Source organism: Arctopsyche grandis, chromosome 5 (genome assembly GCF_051622035.1).
Source record: "Arctopsyche grandis isolate Sample6627 chromosome 5, ASM5162203v2, whole genome shotgun sequence".
Taxonomy (NCBI): Eukaryota; Metazoa; Arthropoda; class Insecta; order Trichoptera; family Hydropsychidae; genus Arctopsyche; species Arctopsyche grandis.
In genome coordinates, this window is record NC_135359.1 from 27729082 (window position 1) to 27749973 (window position 20892).

At 33.7% G+C, this 20892-nt stretch overlaps 2 protein-coding genes across 2 annotated transcripts in view; one reads left to right on the forward strand and one right to left on the reverse strand.

Annotated features, from left to right (window-relative positions):
- The window catches only part of LOC143911513 (uncharacterized), a 312973-nt gene that overhangs the window by 24899 nt on the left and 267182 nt on the right, over positions 1-20892 (reverse strand). Inside the window, exon 8 of the mRNA XM_077430406.1 lies at positions 7561-7616. The gene's annotated coding sequence lies outside the window, so the exon portion shown is untranslated. The remainder of the gene's footprint in view (positions 1-7560; positions 7617-20892) is intronic.
- On the forward strand, positions 4859-6646 carry LOC143912399 (carboxypeptidase B-like). Its single transcript, XM_077431676.1, has 6 exons — positions 4859-4929; positions 4999-5211; positions 5520-5763; positions 5833-6256; positions 6302-6386; positions 6490-6646. The coding sequence occupies exons 1-6, from the start codon at positions 4859-4861 to the stop codon at positions 6644-6646; spliced, it is 1194 nt and encodes a 397-aa protein (XP_077287802.1).

The following is a 20892-nucleotide window of genomic DNA, read 5'->3' on the forward strand; positions in this document are numbered from 1 at the left end:
TGTGGTTCAGAATTTTTTACGTAAATCAACTGTCGGTATTTTCAAAGCAACCGGTATACATACTTCAAGGAAGTTTTAATCCAGTAATAGATTACCTAAACACAATCTGCTTTAGGTCATCGACTTTAGTCTTTAGTTGATTTTATGCATTAATATATTAGAATTGTAAATAGGTTTTTGAGCTATTTTTCCTATTATGCTGTACATTAACATTAGACTAATATAATACTATGATTACTAACAAAATTAAATTAAAATTGTAAAATAGAAAACGATCAGTAGATCAGTAGCTATTAAAATAGATATAAGATGTAATGTGAACATAATTTGGTAATAATAAAAAGCATTTAAAAATCAAAATCAATCCAGGAATAATACAAAGTAATACCGATTTCGGATTTATCTAACATAAAAATATACAAATATTTTGGGTGCTTTACCAATAAGTCATACAGAAGCTTAAAAAACATTTTATGTAAACAAATTAGAAACTTCATATATATTAGTACGTACATAACGCAATCAGGTCATTGTTATTATAGCTTACTTGAATTGATTTCCATGTAAAACATACATATACAATGTATATGATTTGTAACAATACAAAAGTCAAAAAGAAATAGTTCAATGGATTCACCTTGAATGCAAGGCTTTAGCGTTTATTAAGCTATTATAACATTGCGAATCGGATATGTACATATTTGCTGGTAGAGGCGTATGTTACGCCCGGTTATTAATGTTGCGGAAAGAGATTGAGTTTTGATAGCGAAAACGAATCCACTGTGTAATATGAACATAGAAAACATTTACACGATGGACGTGGAAAGGGAATACGGCAAAATCGGAAGTCGAGGGATAATATTAAAAGTCATGAATAAAACATGAACGCGCGCATGCGCTCATATTGCGTGGCATGGGCTTGAAAATCGAGCCGATGAAGTTGACAAATGAAATTCGCGCACATGACACATGCATCCGCATTGACATGATAAATGTGAAAATTTTGCCTATCAAAGTCGGCGGACTATTATTATTATTTTACTTGTACGCGCCGCCAATGGAAAAATATCATATTTCAACGTTAAACGGGGAAATTTACCGAACGAGAATTATCATTCTGGTGGAGTTTCATTGCGGCGAAAAGAAAATGCCGAATTTTTCCGGTGATTTGTGGCGTGAGATAACGAGTTGATCACGAGCTTTCTGGATATCGTATTGCATATAAATTGGAAAGTTCGCATTTTTTCCAGAGTAACTTGATGCTCTAACAAGCGTCATTACGTTGCGGATGATGACGAAAAATTGGTAGACACCAATGTGATTTCTTCCGTATTAAATCATCTTCTTTCATATAATGGTGTGCTTACGCATGTACATACATACATATAATTGACTAATTGAATCAACCCACACAAGCACTAATTATTTCATTTTCATATTTTACAAAAATGTATGATAAAGTTGCAGACGTCAAAAACATGTTGCGGATATTTTATTTTATTTAATACTTGGGAAAGACGGCATAACCGATGGACCCTAATTTTATATTTTTCCATTATGCCATTGTCCGGCTGCCCCTGAGCGACATCTATGGTATTAAACTTGTACATATATGAATAAATTTATAGGTTATACATTTGAAATCATATACAAATACAGCCAACAGTATGGCTCAGTGGTTGCCTTTATGTTTAGCACCAAGAGATTATTGGGTTCGTTCCCGGGCTAATCTTTAACACTGCTGGTTAGACTTGGATATTTGTGACTCCAATTCGATTGTTTCTTACACTGTTCGACACGAAAAATGGTTCAGAGACAAGATATGACTTTTCTTATAGATCTATGCCCAGTGAACACGAATCTGGTAATGAAAAATGTTGATTGGCTCGAGATTCGGAGATATGTATATGTGTTTTTTAAATCGCGTGATTTTTCTATATCTTGGTGTTGTTTGGTCGATATCTCAAAATCTGTAAATTTCCTGTTCAAAATGAAAATTGAAATCTATAGTCGGGTATTTTATCTTTCATTTGTAATACTTTTTAGCTTTCAAATCTCTCTAAGTAGTAGTTCAGTTTAAATCAAAAGTCAAAAGTACGTATTTTCACTTGGGATTTTTTTCCTCTGTTAATACTATATTATATTGAGTATTTTCTATTGAAAAACGTTTATTGAGATAGTGTTCTGACCACACTATTTTTTGTTTTCGTTTAAAAGTGTTAATTGGAAGTGTGCTGAATTTTAAATCGGTAAAATTTCCAACTAAAAACTCGTACTATTATTTACTTGTATTTACACGAATCTGAATTCAATTAATAGTGATAATATATTAAATTGTCTTTATATGAGAATTAAATAAAATTCCACTTAGAAAAATAGTCGAAGTATGATATTGATTTATGTAATAAAAATTCTGCATTGTTTGTAATTAATTGTCTAGGAAGACGCATTGGGGTCTTCCTGTCAAGCGTTCCTAGTATATATCTATGTAAAATAAAATAGTGGGTAGGATAGTTTTGCCAATTGTATGAGGAACCGTTTCAACAATGAAATCAGATAAGTTGGAAAACTCTGTTAGGAAATGATCGACTTGGAATCACAAATATCAAAGTCTGACCAGCAGTACTACAGAAATATTCGAAATCGAACCCGGCCACCTTTCGGTGGTTAGCATTAACTAAACTACCAAGCTATGCTGCTAGCTGATATGCGGATTTTAATATACGTAAATATTCTAAATAGTATTTGAATATATAAGTCATCTTCTATTAAGGATCTTGGTGTAATACTCAATAATAAACTAGATTTCTCTGAACATATTTCTTTTATTACCAACAAAGCATTTAAATCTCTTGGATTCCTACTCCGCTCAACAAAACCCTTTAATGATCCTTAAGTACTAAAATTACTTTATTTTTCCTTTGTAAGGTCTCACCTTGAATTTGCCTCAATTATCTGGTCACCTTTTTATTTATCCCATATTAATTGTATTGAGAAAGTTCAACTTAAATTTATTAAATCCTTACGCTACCTTTTTCCTACCTATACCCATTCTACTGTTTCCGACATTTTAAAAATCCTTTCTTTTAACAATCTTTCTGTCAGGCGACGACATTCTGATGCTATATTCTTCTTTAAGCTCATAAATGGTTTCCTTGATTGTTCTGATTTACTGAATAAGGTTAATTTCAGAATCCCAGTTCGATACCCTAGACGCGTTACACTCTTTTCACTTGATCCTTTCAATACTAATTCCCAAAAATATTTTTATCTGCAGCGCGTTTATCGTATGTTTAACGGAGAGCTGAATGAGGTTGATCTGTTTGGTATTTCCCTACATCAATTCAGGTCTAACATCAAGAGAATCTTGACCGATTGATTCATTTTTTCTTCTATTCTATTTTTCCAATATTTCCATTATTTTTATACTTTAGTTTAGTTATGTAATGTGCTATTTAATCATATTATAGCTTTCATTCCTTTCCATTTCATTTGTTTATTTTGTATTTACCTTTTTCATTTGTTTTTTATATTTGTAAATTTCAATTTCTTCTTATATTCTATCTTATAACCTTTTCCAAATATTTTAATACTATAGTTTAATTATGCAATGTACTACATATTTTGTCATGCCTTTATTCTTTACTTTTTAATTTGTTTTCCTTATATTTATCTTTTTCATTTTTGTAAAAATCTATTATTGGACTCGGGTGTTACATATATTATTTATTTACTTTTTGTGTTTTTTATACCTATCTCTGTACATCCTGTCTGTTGATTTTTCAATTAATAAAATAAAAAAAATAAATAAAATAATAAAATAAATACATATAACTTTACAAAGTCCCTCAGAAATTACATCGTTATCGTAATTATAAAAATAAACTTTCAAGATCAAACTTTCGTACAATATTAAACAAGTACGGCATTGAAACGAGCTATCATAAAACCGATTAAACTTTTTTTAATGACTCATGAAGTAACTTTTTAATTTTTAAGCTCCCAAGCTGAAGTTCAGTGTCCTGTAAACGGAGTCTTCTCAATACACTCGATTTTGTCGAAAATATTTCTATACATTTTAAGGCAAATACCTGAATATTTATAAGTAATTAACGAAGATTTTAAAAGTTAATTATTATATGATATAAAACAGTAATACAAATATGATAATAGAGTACAATATGTGTATACGTATATTTGTAATAAATGTAGCTTTGTTTTTAAATTAGGAATTATTACATTAATTACATATTTACATTAATATTCTTATTGCTTTGATAGCGAAAACAAATTTAGCTTATTATGTATGGGAACTAGTTATTTATTAGGAATTTGACTCTCATTTAAATTTGCACGTTATATTTGAATTGGAACTGAGCGGAACACAATTATAAAGTCGATGCACTACGGCAAGTGGCGTCTGTCGAATTTAACGCTATATTATAGTGTTTCAAAAGTCATGGCAGTTAGACAGGCTGTCACATTTCAAATATAGTAATGGAAGTGGAACGTGAAACGTGAGAGAAGAGGATGGGATATCAAGTTCATCGAAGCATTTGTCGAGATGTTTGAATAATAGCGGACAGCAGCATAAACTCCTCAAAGGCCAAACAGTTGTCACGGAACTGGAGTCAAAGGCCAACACTGTAGAACATTCAGAAACTGGGGTTTGGAGACGTCGAGCGAAGAAACCCGAAGCCGCAAACGCAAGGTGTTCAATAGCTGGAAAGTTTTAATTAACGCGACGTCCGATTGAGTTAAATTGATAGATAGATGGCTTTTGTCAATTACATCGAAGTCGAATGTATATAAAAGACAGACAATTTTAGTCAGACAGATAAACGTTTAGTTTGTCAGAATGAAGGTACTCAACTTCTTGTTCTTGGTGGCGATCGCATCGGTGCAAGCCTGTAATGATTATTTGGAAGGGTAAAATCGTGTTTTTATCTTAAAAAATTATTTCAAAAGCTACTCGAATTAAAATATACATTTTAATAGGAGTAAGGTCTACACTGTCATGCCCATCAATATGACGGATCATTTGGTTGTCTCGAGTTTGGACAAAATTCCAGGAGTGGATGTATGGCAACACGCTTCCGTTCTAGGAAGAGATGCTAGGATTCTAGTGCTTAAATATTCGTTAGAGGTTTTTGAATCAACACTCAAAACCGCTAATGTGCAGTTTAAAGTGTTAATGGAAGATCCCAAAAGGTACGTACGACTAAATTAAGTAGTAATTTGAAGTTTCCATATAAAAGTAATGAAAATATAATTCAATGGCAACGTAATCGAAGACGAGATGAAGCAACAAGAATTGGAAAGGATGAAGAGAGTTAATGGAAGGATCAGCTTCACCAGTTACAATAGACATGCTGAGGTGAAGTTATAAATACATACGTCAATATAGGAATCACACTAATGTATCTACATTTCGAACTTATGATATTTCAGATTAATACATATTTGGACGATTTAGCGGAACGGTACCCAAGCAGAGTGTAGGTCGAAACTTTGGGCAGAACCGTCAATGGCCGAGACATTAAAGTGATCAAGATCTCTTCGAACGGAGGAAACGACCCCAACAAACCGATCATCGTTTCCGATGCTGGAATCCACGCTAGGGAATGGATTGCTCCAGCCAATGCTTTGTACATGATCACAAAATTGGTAGAAGACATCACCGAGAGTGACGTAGCTAACAACATAGACTGGTTCATCATTCCTTTGATAAACCCTGACGGATATGAATACAGTCACACAAATGTAAGTTGAATCACAATGATTATCAGATTCAAAATCACAAATAGTGGTTTAGCTTGATTGTGATTTTAGGCGAGATTATGGAGAAAGAACCGAAGTACAGCTTCGAGCACTACCTGCCCAGGAGTTGACGGAAACAGGAACTTCGACTTCAAATGGATGGAATCCGGATCTAGTTCATCACCTTGCTCAGACGCTTTCGCTGGACCAAGCCCTTTTTCCGAAATTGAATCTAGGGTCCTCAGAGATTTGATTAATGCTAACAAGGCTCGTGTCAAGGCTTACCTTGCCATTCATAGTTTCGGTAGCAACTTCCTGTATCCATATGGATATGACGGTTCCAACCCATCCAATGTAGCTGAGCTCAGAAGTTTGGGAACTCAAGTTGGAAATGCCATTGATGCTCTGGCTGCTCCTGGCTCTCCCAAATACTTGGTCGGAAACTCGGCAGTTATTATCAACTATGCTTCTGGAGTCAGCGATGACTGGGCTATGGGTGTTGGTGGAGTGAGCTTGGCTTATACTTAGGAATTGCCTGCAGGTGGTAGTGGCGGATTTGATCTTCCACCATCAAAGATCAATCATGTCGTCAAGGAAACTTGGGGTGGAATTTTGGTACTCGCTAGGTATGTCATAAAACAGACAGTCAAGGATGAAGTAAATTCTCAAATATATATTGAATTTTGACTTATAATATTCCTAGTTTAATTTTGACATATATTTTCCTAGTTTCATACCCGATATGTTGGAAGCGAAAGCGGTTAAAATTTTGGGAACAAACGAGTTGATATTTCATGCATTTGCCCACATAAATCTGTGTCTTTTGTGCCTAATGGTAGACAAAAGCTCTTTTTATCACGAGGCCAATCGGAAGCTTTCATCTTAATAGGCACGGAAAGTTACTCTCAACTAAAATACTTTTCATATGATTGATATCCTATGGTGTCGTATACAAAATAAATTAGCGTCTACAGCCTATTTTTAAATCTGTATCGTTTCCCCGGGAAGCTGGAGAAGTATGATACTATCTCCCACCTGGATAATAGTAGTCATACAACAGATGTGGGGTTCATAATGCACCGCCACAACTGGTGGTGTTGCTTGTTAGCGGTCACAAGACAAATTTGCAGTATCGCGTAACCCACAAACAACCCCGACACGCTTTACAGCCCTTCAGGGGTTGTTCTGGGTAGTTTGGTAGCACCGAGTGCATTCTAACAGGTTAGAAACTGCTAGTTGCCCGAAGTTTTCACTGCACGCCCGTTCGTTTAAACAGCGTTTCTTCTGGCAGCTCGTGTTGTCTAGATTTTATTTCTGAATAGGTTATCTTCGTTTATGTAATATTATATAATAGAGCGTTCAAGTAATAACTAATAAAATCAAGCTCTCATCTACGGCGAACCATGCAGTTTTTCGCAATCCTTTGAAGAGCGCTAGAATACTCCTTTTGCATATAAATTGCTCTCAATCTCTCCGCGTTTGTTCTCACAAGTCACATTTTCGTTTCTATTTTCCACCTTGAGAATATTCCGAGAACGTTCTCATCTAATAGTCTGTATTTAATATTTTACGTTACTTTCATTTTCAGCCTTTCATACTTTTTGCATAATGAAAAATATATATTTGACACGATTTAAAAAATGATTATCGCGCAATAGTTTTTGACAAACGTAATTAAAAATTCAACCAATTAGACTGACAGTTATTTGGCATAATTATTCTAGAAATTTATTTCATGCAAAAATAATTAGTTGAAAATTTGACGCACAGTTGAATTAATTTTAAATAAACATAGCTTACTTTTCTAATACGAATACAGCTTGACGTGTTGAAAGCAGCCTTGGAAATATTCCGATCTGTAACAAAAATATATAATAATTACTAAAATGTCAGTGAAAATTATTTTATAATTTAAGGTCCTTTAATTTGAGATTTATTCTCAAAAATTACGTCTATCTATAATAAGTATCTATAGTATTATTATTAATTATTTTATTAACTAGTAATGAATATGCAAATATGTATACGTAGTAAGAATACTTCGGTGGTCATTTTTTCTAACAAAAACGAAAAACTTTATTAATAAATAAAAAATATTATTTTCCAATACAAGAAAGTTGTTTGAAATCATTATCATATTTATTTATAGCCATTCGTCATCCACTGTTAGATTAAGGCCTTCCCAAAACTCTCCCATTTGTCTCTGTTTTGTGCAACTCTCATCCATCTCATTGCACACATTCTTTTAATTTCATCCACTCATCTCCCATGCACTTCTTTGCACACTTTATATTCTCTCGGGCACCATTCGATCACTTCTTTCGTTCGTTCTTCTAGTTAGGTGATTCGCCCATTACCATTTAAATCTCTTAATTCTCTCCATTATATCCACTACCATTGTCATACTTCTCACCCACGTATTCCGTTTCCTGTCTTTCCTCGTTATTCCAAGCATACAAGGTTCCAAACTTATTTGAGTGCATTGGAATTTGTGTAGCAACTTGGCGTTCAATATCCAAGTTATGTATGTATATTTACATTAATATGTACGTCATCACTGGTAAAACACATTGATCGAAGATCTTTTTTTTCAGGCAAAGTGGCATTTTTGATTTAAAAACCGCATTCATTCGTCCAAATGCACTCTATCCTAATTTCATATGTCTTTTTATTTCTTATTCGACATATAATATTATTATCTATATACATATATATAAAATTGAATGACAGTTTGTCCGTCGGTCTGTCTAGTATAGGTTCCTTAACTGCTCAACCGATTACGATGGAACTTTCAGGATTTGTTGTATGCATTTCCGGGAAGCTTAATGTGAAAAAAAATGGGGGAAATCCTCTTAATAATAATATTTGTAATTACGATTTTACTGACGCGAAAGTTTGAAGCGCCATTGTGTAGTCAAGGAAATGTGTTCGTTGATAACCACGTCAGCAGTTGGTTTATGACGACACGGCTTTGAAGAGTCGTTAGTTGAGCTCCAACCATCACTTGAAAGATCATAAATAAATTTTAAAACCACTCTAAGATATGTATGATTTGAGATGAACGTCGTATAAACAAAATTAAATTATTGCATAAAAAAATCATCGCGACGAAAAGTAACGTACGCATACAATATATTTTTTATTATGGGCATAATAAAAAAATGTTATTTTTGGCGAGAAAATTGAAAAAGATAACCATTGGTGCTGCAAGCATTTTTACAACACGTCGGGGGACCATCCGTCAACGTTTTAATGGGAAATTAGCGACAGCCCACGGGCGCTCAGAGGCACTAGCGCCATAATTTTACAAATCATAATTGGGCACGATCGGATCGAGAGACTCTAACGACACCTAGCGGATTCGAGACAAAATTTACACGAACCAGAATCGTCTGCTACTCGTGTTTCATGCTAATCGAAAATACACATACCATTTAATTTGAAATCATGGAACATCACATGGATATATGTTCATATACTTACATAGTTCACCCCAAATGGATCGTGGCTGAAATAACAAAACGATAATTATTAAGGTGCCCATTCAAATAGAGATATTTCTCCAGACCGGTCTTAAGTAATTCATCTGTCGCAGCGGTTTCTCGAAATTCAGCAATTTGTCTGTATATTGACAGATAAGGCTGTTCTCACAATAGAATAAGTATAACAGTCAGATGATATTAGTTGTATTTACTAAATAATAATAAAAGACGACTTAGTTATTTCTTCTCAAGCTACGGTTCGTGTGTCCAAAAGTCGTTAACCACAAGAATCAAAATACAATAAACATGAACTTCTACAATGTTTAAAAAAAATCAAGGATCTGTCACAGCTTGGTTCTCCCAGTACTATATGTATGTATGTCGCTCTTGCTCTAAAAAGTTCTATATATTTTAAGATTATCAGAAATTGATTCTAAATAATCTATTAGTGAATTAAAAAAACGAATACGAGAAAGATTAAAAGCGTCTAATATTAGGTTTATATGTGAAAATTGGAGTGAAAAAAAAAAACTTTAACATAATTGCAAAGGGGTGGTATAAAACCGTTTATGAATAGCTAGCTGTCGTCGCTCCGATCTAAAAGAAAATCCGATATAATTTTCAATGACTTCGTTAATGATTAGATTGATTTAGTTTCATGTCAAAGATATAAGCTTACTTCAATGTAAGCTAGCCCCCCTATGTCGGTAAGATATCAAAGCGACCTGAAGAGTGGAAGTGGTTCAAAACTATCCGACCGCTGAACTCTGTGAGGTGGATAATAACGCTAGCCACGTTACGAATATCTACACAACGAATTATATTGCAATTATCGCTCGAATTAGTACGTTTAGATAAAAAAAAAAAATTTCAGATAGAAAACCAATCCTTATAAACGTGGTGAAATAAAAAAACTGTCCAAATAAGCGCAACATAGCACGGAGAAAAAATCCGTAAAAAAATATATATTTTTGACTTTTAAAATTCGCTAGACAATTAATTATAAGTATTTTAAAGCAAAGAAATATCAAAATCACTAAGAAAAACATCTGACTATTGATTCCAATAATACAAGAGCACAGTAATACTAGATTTTGAGTTAAAGACCACAAAAGCCAAAAAACTGAGAAAATCGCACATTTATTTAATTTTTACCTTTTTAACATTTATTCTAGTCTAGAAATTTAAAGAAATCGATTTTTTTTCTTTCATATTTTCAAAGCATAAACCTTTAAGAATATATCCTTAAGAGGATTTTCAAATTCAAATTATTTTCGGAGATATAGCTGCTTTAGTGACGTGGCATCTGACCGACACGTAAGTTAACCCGAAACTTTTTTTTTCGAGACGGTTGACATGATATCTCAAGTTCTACTAGACCAATTTACTTGAAATTTGGTGTGAGCCTTTGCTATACATTCCTCTATCGCATGAACTAGAACTATGACAAAATTCCAATTTTTAATATTTTTGAAAAATTCGGAAAAGTAAAAAAAACTGGTAAAAAATATACTTTTTATTTCAAACAACCGCTATTTTGCGAAAAAAAATGTGTTTGACTTTTCCGTAGTTCATGCCATAGCAGCATTTGTTTGGATTAAGAATTAATTTGCTTTTTTGATTTTGGAATACTAGGAGGGTTGGAATCGTGTCAACCAGGGCGCACCATTTTTTTGAGACCCCTCACTTCATCAGCCTGTAACTTTTTGAATTTTGAATTTTTTCCTTTGATTTTTTTTTCTATGTATTTTTCGAACATAATGGCTACTAAAAATATTTTTTGTTTTTTTTATTGCACTTGAAAAAATACCTAAAATTTATGCCTCTAGACTAGAATACCCCCTTAAACGCTCATATCTCTTAAACGATCACTAACCAACAAAAATCATTATCATATTAGAATTTAGTGGGTCAAACTTAGTAAAGGTTGGTTAGTCTCCGCTCTGGTAACTCAAAAACGTGATTTTTTGTTGCTCAGTGTAATTAATGATTTGAATTTGACTTATGGTACTTAAATTTTTGCTAAGGATTGGATTTGGATTTGAAAATGAAGTTTGACCTGATAAATTAAAAGCAGACAAACAGGTGACAGAAGAGTATTCAAGGCGAGGGAGGAGGGTGTTGGTCAATATTTATCCCGTCAATTTTGACGGTCAATACGCGCTAGTGGGACGATATTGAAAACTCGGTCATTATGACGGATGTTCACGTCGCGTGACGTGATTTATGCGTGTTGCCGTGTTCTGGAGTGGAATGGTGTATGGTGTGAGGTCCTTGGGGGACTCCCTTTCGGACCCAACACGTCGTGGCGAACGTGGTTATGGCGTTTCGGTGCCGAAATTGTTTAATTGCCGCATGTAGCACCTAGTGCTACTTTCGTCACCACTGTGTTTTCGGCCACGAATTTAAATTTCGGCGCCTTGTTTCGCCAATGTCACTTTAATTCGCCGAAGCGGAAATGACCGTGTATAATATTTGACAAATGCTTCGCGCACCACTTTAGGTAAATTCGGATGAAAACTTTAACCGGAAAATTGGAACAATCCATTTACATATTTCCGTCTGAACTTAAATCTTGAACTTACATATGTATATGTATATACAAAAAAAAATATTACTAAGGTTGAAAGTTGACGTACGGAATACAATGACTTGATATACGGTCTGCTTAGTATGATAAACTATGACTGTGTATTAATGGTTCAAGCTAGCTCAAATCAATCTTCTGTCATATTAGTCATACGTTATCCATCGTCTCTGCTGACTTTGAGATTGTAAATAGGTTTTTGAGCTCTTTTTCCTATTATGCTTTAGATTAACATTAGAATAATATAATACTGTGATTACTAACCAAATTAAATTAAAATTGTAAAATAGAAAATGATCAGTAGATCAGTAGCTATTAAAATAGATATAAGATGTATTGTGAACATAATTTCGTAATAATAAAAAGCATTTAAAAATCAAAAAATCTGCTGACTTTGAACGGGATGAAGTTATTCAATTCGTCCGCATTTCGAGTACCTCTGTAATAAATGGTGAACCAGATATTAAAATGTCTGTTTATTTTCTGTGCCATAACAGGTCACTCTGAATCGATAATATGGCTAAATGTGTATATGAATTTGTGCAATGTAACATAGGTATAAAGATATTATTATTATAAACCGCAAGCATGTTTATTACTTGCAACAATCAAAAAATTTGGACTAGCCACACGCCAGGGGGAAAGGGGATATTGCTAATTTTAACGTATGCGTCACAAAAATTAATTTAGATAAATTAGCAAATTCCAAACTGGTTAACTTGACTTTCCGCCACCCACTCGTCTTGTTAGATTTTAATTGTTTAAACGCCTTTAACCTTTTCTATACATTATAACATTTGCATTAGTAAGTAATTTCAAAGCTTAAGAAACATTCCTGTAGATAAACATTTTAATAAAAGATTTTGCAGTAGTTTCTTGGTCTACTCGTAAAAAATATATATGTATGTATAAGTTAATATAAAAAAATTGTAACAATTTGATTATGCAAAATTTTTGATTTATTTATTATATTTCGTCCACAAAATGTCTATTTGTTCAAAGGGGAAGAAAATGCAAGAATATTTAAAAAAAGCTTTACTACAGTGAAGTACACTGGTAGATCTATTGCATACCAGTAGAGAGGTCATGACTTCAAGTACCAGCGAAATACGGAGCTGGCGAGATCTTGTGGTTATTAAAATACAGATTGAACATCTCCTTTTAAAATTTTCCGATTTTTCCAGCCTAATTATTTTGACAGATCCAATAAATCATTATCTTCCTCCTTAGTTTCTCGCAAATTTGAGTAATTAGCATCTCGAAGTCTTATAAAATGCTACCTACATAATGTATTTCTCGCAAATTTGCGGTGCATAGAAGATTTTGTTAATTATTCATAGATGTCTCTATTGCATTATATGTAGTGTTATGTTTGAAAAATTTTCCATAGATGTCTTTATTGTATTATATATACAGAAAGCAATAACGTTTTACAATTTTGTCGAGTAATACTATTTTTCTTCAGAAACAATAATTGAAACGAATCGAACTCCTGCTACGTAAGAAATCCCTTATAAATGTGTTTCATACGACTGGAGTATAAGTTTGATTGATTGCGAAACCCATACACGCACAAGCCGAAAGTAAAACTATTGAATTTCCTCAAGAACGGAATACAAACGAAAAACTCAAAAGCAATACGGATATATGTACATACGTATGTATGTATAAAAATACACAAACCAAGAGCAGAATAAATATCGCAGCCAACATTGATTACATCCACACATACAGAGAACATGACGTATCAAAAGCGTACATATTATATTACGAAATCCAACGCAGTCAATATATCGAACCAAATTTACGCCAAAACTTAATACGGTCTACAAATTAAAACCGGCTTATATTCATATCATTAAATTCAGCACACCTACATACGAAAACGGCCATCAGATTAGGGCAGGCCGCTTACCCGAGACCTGCGTTCGCATTTCTACGCCCTTTGTACACACAAAATCCCACCCTTTGGGATTCGCAACATCTACCTGTACAAGACTATCCTATTTGAATAATTAGGCGAAACCGTATTTTCGCTACGCACTCCTACGCAGCCGTTCGTCGTATCCATTATGGCTGAAAAAAGTATTTAATATCACAAGTTAACCCTCGGTTGCCGCTGTGGAGTCTGTCGGATATTTAACATCGATTATTTTTGGGGATTTTTCCGGCGAAATCAACACATGTGGTTTTCTATTTTCAATTTTGGCAATTTGGTAAATGATAATAAATTAAGAGGGTTTCACGGTTCTTTGCCGTTTGTCATGAAATTTAATTTATGTTCGAGTCGGGGTCCGATGGACCCGTCGCATTCTGATAATAAATTGACTATTTCGGTATGAATTTATTGTCTATTAGCACAATTTAATTGTTTTCTTCACAAATCTATAAATTAAAATTAAGCTTCATATAATTGAAAACCACTTTTCTAATTTTATATCGAATTTTCTTATTATGTATTAAAGTTAAGCATTAAAACTTTGTGTATATGTACAGTAAAATTAAAATAATTATATAATAATAAAGATAATATTGATATGTAAATAATAACAAAATTAACTAATAACAAAGTGAATATGAGAGTTCTTAAAATAAGCCAAAATTTCAGTTCAAATACATATACTGTTGATTGAATGAAATTCTGTTTAATATCTTGAGCAGTTATAAAACGATTGGCTAAACTTGCAAGATCCGATCTTCCAGTGGAGTGTTTTTTTTCCAACCGGGCTTTTTAACCGAAGGTTCACACATCCTGTTTCTTTACAATGTTTCAGAATATGGTTTACCCTTGAGAAGTGATAATGAATATCCCAACTATGCTCCAATTAGGTGCATATAATCCATTGGATGATAGCGAAATTTTCTTCCAAAACAATTTTTTTTGTAAAATGCAGTTACTCAAACGAAACAACTTGATACGAGGATTGTAAAAATAATAAGTACTGAATAGTCTTAACATATTTGTAAAAATGCCTTTTTTAATAAAAAAAACGTAAAAATAGTTTAAACGTAATAAAGTTTGGAACCTTTCTGTTGAGAAATTCCAAGAAAACGACAAAATTGAGAGTTGCGATTGTCGTGATCGGCACTGTATGTACTGATTATGAAAAAAATCTTAGAATTTTTAAATAAAACACAAGCTTTCCTACTTGGAAATCGTCGGTTGCCCGATGACCTACTCTGTATTGTACTTTTGATTTACATATTATGTATATATATTACGACAAATATAATATGATTTTGTACTAAAAAGTTTTGGTTTGGTTTTGCGAGTGTATATACACATAAGAGTAGACAGAATATATGTATCTACTAGAGTTTCCAATTATTCAACTTCATCAACTATTCGAATATCGAATAGTAAAATTCAAAATATTTGAATAGTTTTAAACAATAGAAAACAGCGTGAAATATTAATTCAAAATTATTAAAATAAACAATATAAGTGAAACGAAATATTTCTGCTTATCCATAAAAATTGCGTTCCCGCTTCGGACTGTATTTTCGTTTCCGTTTTAAATAAACGCTGCAATAAGTTCGCTTACGTAAAATACATACGTTCAATTTCTAAAGCGAGAAATTACAATGTCAAGTTCCACGAATCCATAGCTACGAGGCGAGACTAATACGTCATTCACACAATACACTGTTGCGTTACATAATTGCTCAAATATTCGAATAACGAATAGTTCAAAATAGGCCGAATATACTCGAGTATTCGAATTGTAAACTCTAATATTTTTTCAGAACAATTCTTGTCTCAAATATTCAAAATGGTTACCTGACAACTCGTTCACAGATTTTCCGTAAACCGAGGATGCACTCCAGGCATTACGTATACGGCCATCTCTTTCTCACCCCGTCTGTTCACCTAGATCTCGTTTACTATGCCATTACGTATGCAGCCAACTATTTCACAGACCGTCTGTTATCGGTGAACAGACGGTCTGTGAAAGAGATGGCTGCATACGTAATGGCAGAGTAAACGAGATCATGGTGAACAGACGGGGTGAGAACAAGATGGCCGTATACGCAATGCCTGGAGCGCATCCTCGGTTTACGGAAAATCTGTGAACTAGTTGTCGTGTCACCATTCCAAATACGTCATAGCAATGATTGCTAAGTACCGAAGAGATATACATATTTACATAATTCCGGCAGATTAATTTCAAGACGCCTTACAAGCGTCCACTTTGCATTTTCTTAGAAGAAGTGCAATCGTATGACTTTTGTGGAGCAATGCGACTTATTTAGAGTTTCAGGATGTCAGAATGCATAGTGCACATGCACTACATTCTATATACACATACAAAGAAGGTTTGGTTTTATTTGTAACCGGTGATTTACAGCCGCGAAATCTCGTTTCATATACGAGAGACGAATGGCGGGGTTTTAGTGTGCATGGCCGCAACCGCCAAGAGCTTTTTCGTCTGGAGACTTGAGTCTCTTTTGAGTAACTCGACCGCAAACCGAGAGTACTCTAGCTGCAAATTTTGATATACTTTCACCGCCATACAGAATTCATGGCAGCAATCGTGTTAGAAGCTGTGCGCTCTCTCCGGCCGTAAATCTCTCCACTGTCGCTTTTGAGCTGTATCACGTAGCATTCCGCGGAAGCCCTTAACGTTCAGTTTAATATAATTTAAGTGTCAAAATAAAAATGTGAATACCTGTAGTATTGCTCACATACGAAAAATCTGGGGCAAACATAAATTGAATACATTTTTGTATTCGTTAGAAATATTTGGACTACATATCAGATACACGAGATTAAGCTCAAATAGTTTTTATGCAACTTTTGAAATCCGACATGTTTTATTTTATTTTTATTTTCAATTAATCATGCACACTCGCCTAACAGATTGCTCCAAAGCGGCGAGAGTGCTAAACAGATTAAGACTCGAGAAATTATATTACATACATATATTAAATACATAATTACATACACACACATGTAAATCGAAACAATACCTGACATCAATGGTCAGACATTACAAACATCAATACAATTACATTTTTCATGTAACAATACGATTTTTTACAATCAATAAACATCCACAGAAACATCTATGGAGAGAAATCTGGCGAACCTGAGATATAATAATAACTCAAGGTTTGTAATAGAACATTGGAGAGGAAAAGCCAATTTTACAGGAACTGTTTCAATGAAAATCAGAAAAATTGCAAAATTCTGATAAGAAACGATTGACCTCAACAAACCAAGTTCTGGCCAACAATGAAACTCTAGTGGGAATTGAACCCGTGAAGCACATTGGGGTTTGCCTGTTAGGTCTTCCTGGTATATGTATATTTATTTAAAAATAAAATAAAATAAAATAAACCCAAGCCTATAAAAGTAACCAAATATAATGGTCCAATGGCCCAGATTTGCAAAGTCAACAAATAACTGAAAGGATTTGTGCAAAAAAAAGCGGTGCTAGTTCAAATCTGTACCATCACGTCTCTTCACAAATCCAGCCCCAGAGTGTTCGGTATTGACAGGTTTGACAGCGATCGTTGATGATTTCCATATTTGATGAAATGTATCAGAAACTTCTAAATTAATAAAATCGTCGAATTAGCATGGACAGAGGACACACCTATCAGAGCAAAAGTTCACCTAAGTAGGTGTGCCGTGCCGTACTTTTAAGTTGTGTTCCTACCATTAATTATAGCAGTGGAAGAATGTAAGTAAGATAGTCAATATTAGATAAAGTGATCCCATAGTAAATACAATTGTAAATAAAAGTTTTTAAATTTGCAGAATCAGTTATTGTTTGGAGCCAAGTCTAGAAATCTTTCTATAATTTTGAATCTGGAGAATTAAGGTTAAGTAAGGGTTAGGGTTTTGATTAATAGGAAACATTCCGCTATCACGCGACGTTCTGAAACACGGTTGACCGATAAGCTTCCATTTTAAAATGTCACACGGTGTTTATGTAGTAAATATGTGTGTGTGGGTGTTTATTTTTTAATCTGGCTAAGCGCCACCGCCCTGCGATTACGATGCATATTTTTGTTTATTTATTAAATACGTTTACGTGTAATTTATGCATTCATTAATTATGTGCCGGCCGTGCCCCGAGCGGGTGTGACCGCACCTTTACATTTTAAGGTAAAACCTTCATCTCACACTCTCCCTTTATCTATATCATCTACTTTCGTTGTGCGTAGCGAAAAGGGATTTGCGGTTTTCTCGTGACGATAACATCTCCTTCGTTTGATTATCTCGAAATATCCTTTCACTGTGTACATAAGTACAAACATACAAGGATCATGCATAGATTTTATATGTACATATTAAGGTGGTATAGTACTGCTAAATTATTATTATTGCTTTATAAATACGTAGCGTACGATATAATAATATATATCGGAACTAACATTGAATTCGTTACATTCTACATATCGTATGTATAACAAAAACGTTGGCGAAATTGAACTAAGCTTCAGCTTATATTTAGGGGCCAGGAAATGGAAAATCTTCTATGTGGAAATGAGAAATATTTCAGTTTAATTTGTGGGATAGATATTCCTCATTTATATTATATTAGAATGAAGTATATATTCAGTGCTAAAAAAAATGAAAAAACTTAGGATTAAATACAATAAGTTTCAAATACAGTGTAATATCAAATATTTGAACCGTTATATTTGAAAGTCCAATTTTCAGTTTCAAAAACACTATTTCTGTTTGACTTAATTGACAAATTGTCATCACTTATTTTCATTTAATATGTCTAGAATCTTGGAAAAGCTGGAAAAACGTATTTCAGTATCTTGAAATATTGTTAAACGCGAAAAATTATGTATTTAATGTTTTAGGAGATATCTATTTATTAGAAAAATAGACTTAAGCCAGTTTCAAAAATAATGGCTCATTTATAGATGACTTGGTTTCATTGAAAATGTATATTATATCAATATAAATTAAATTTGCCTTTTATTGAGAACAATAAGACTTTTTCAGGTCTACATATGTATATGATGACGTAATTTACACCCTAGACGGTTTATATTCAGAACGTTGTGATTCGGTTAAGTTGACGTTTTGACGTGAGTTTTACCAACTACTTACTATGGAAGTTAATTGCACGTTGTAAATATATAGATATTTTACGAAATAACCAATTAGTGAACTGTATACTAAAGATAGCCACGAGAACGAAATATGATTGCAGTTAGGTAAGGTTAATATTTTATAACTTCACTGAAGTGAGGTTATAAATATTGTTCATGCAAACCAGCACAACTTTCTTAGCACGCTCCGTATAATACAAACGGAAGAAAAACTTTAAACGGGATAAGTTCGTTTAATCATTTCAATTTTCGCTTAAAATACACGCTGCATTTATTTTGTCGCGGGATTATTATGGCGAGTGCGCTTTTGTTTTTCGCATTTGCGTAGAGGGTGTAATATACAATGCAATAAAAAGCAAACGGCTTGTTCGCGCGATAATAACGCACTAATGCCGCGACATAATTTTATGCTAAACGCGTTGATTCGACCAATCTTGACGTTTTTACGCGGGCGAAATTCGGTCGGCCATTACGAGACGCGCGCCATTTTGTGTGTGAGCGCGCGCGCGCGTGCTAACCGCTCGAAATACGGCCATTTCCCCACTTCGCAACGTATGCGCCCCTAATTAAATTTCAACAAACGCAAATTTCGCACGGGAATTTCAATTTTCATAATTGAGTATTTTTCCGTTTTTTCCCCTTCTTGTTAATTTCAAATAAATTTTACACATATACAGTGTACGTAGCTACGAACACACATTTGTAGGTAAACGAATAAGTTCTCATACAAACCGCATCGCTTACGAACTGTTGTAGTAATTTAATCACTCGTGTAACTCGCGTTACAACAAAATGCTTTCAACGAAAACTGATAAATTAATACAATTGCAGGAAAATTAGCCTAGTGTAATATAAATGGAACGAAACAGTGCGACTATAAACTATGCACGTGTAAAAATGAAATATGCGTGCAATTTAATTCGAATAAGATAAGGTGTGTTGCGTCATACTATTATATATTATATAATATACGCATATTTTAAAATATTCAAAAGGATGAAAAGCGGTGATTTTGTACGTACATAATGTTAAAGTTCATATTTAAGCCGAATTTTACGCTGTTGCTATGGGGTAAGTGAAAAGTTGGAATAAAAAATTAAACTTAAAAATTGTAAGTGAGACACACAGCATAATTAAGCAATTGTTTATCATAAGAGAGATCTTGGTTTCAAATACCGGCTGGAATTGATAAAATTATTCGATTTTCTCGATGATTACGCGTACATACTCGTATGTATGTAAGTCCATCAATCCTGGCAAGATCAGGATGATTATTAAAATTTAGATCGACCGTTTTTAGAACTGTCACAATGATTAATTTATATAAATTAATCATTGTGACAGTTCCAATAAAATCGGCACTCTCTGTTTCTCACAAATTCAGCTAGTCCAAATGTATTGCTTGTTGCAAGCATATGCTTGCGATTTGTAATTAATATACATATATTTGTTTATATGTTGCGTGGATGTGTAGAGGGGTTTCCAAGATCGGTATGAAAGACGCAGCAAGTTGTAGAGGTAGTTGATTCTTCGGCCTGCGAGCTTCAAATGAAGCACGGACCAAAACTGACTAATATTTATACCAATCGAGTACTCTCCATACAGAGAGATCATTGGTCGACGAGTCGCGAGACCTTATTGGCTGTTGTTGACTTTTTGGCGGGAATGTGAAATCAGGTGATCAGTGTGGGCAAGCCAGTCAATGAGCGCCAATCTCCGAATCTCGACGTCATATATGTAAACCCATTTTTACATTACAAACATTACAAATACAAAAATATTTTTACGATATCATAGAGAAATATTTGGAAGAATTCGATATACAGTAAATTTTTGCTAGGTTTCCAATTTGATGGAATCGTTTCAACAATGAAATCAGATAAATTGGCAAAATCTGATCGACTGATATATCCAAGGTCTGACCAGTAATACCGGGCCAGGGAATGAACGCATGATCCCCCAGTTGAAAGCCATTATACCTAC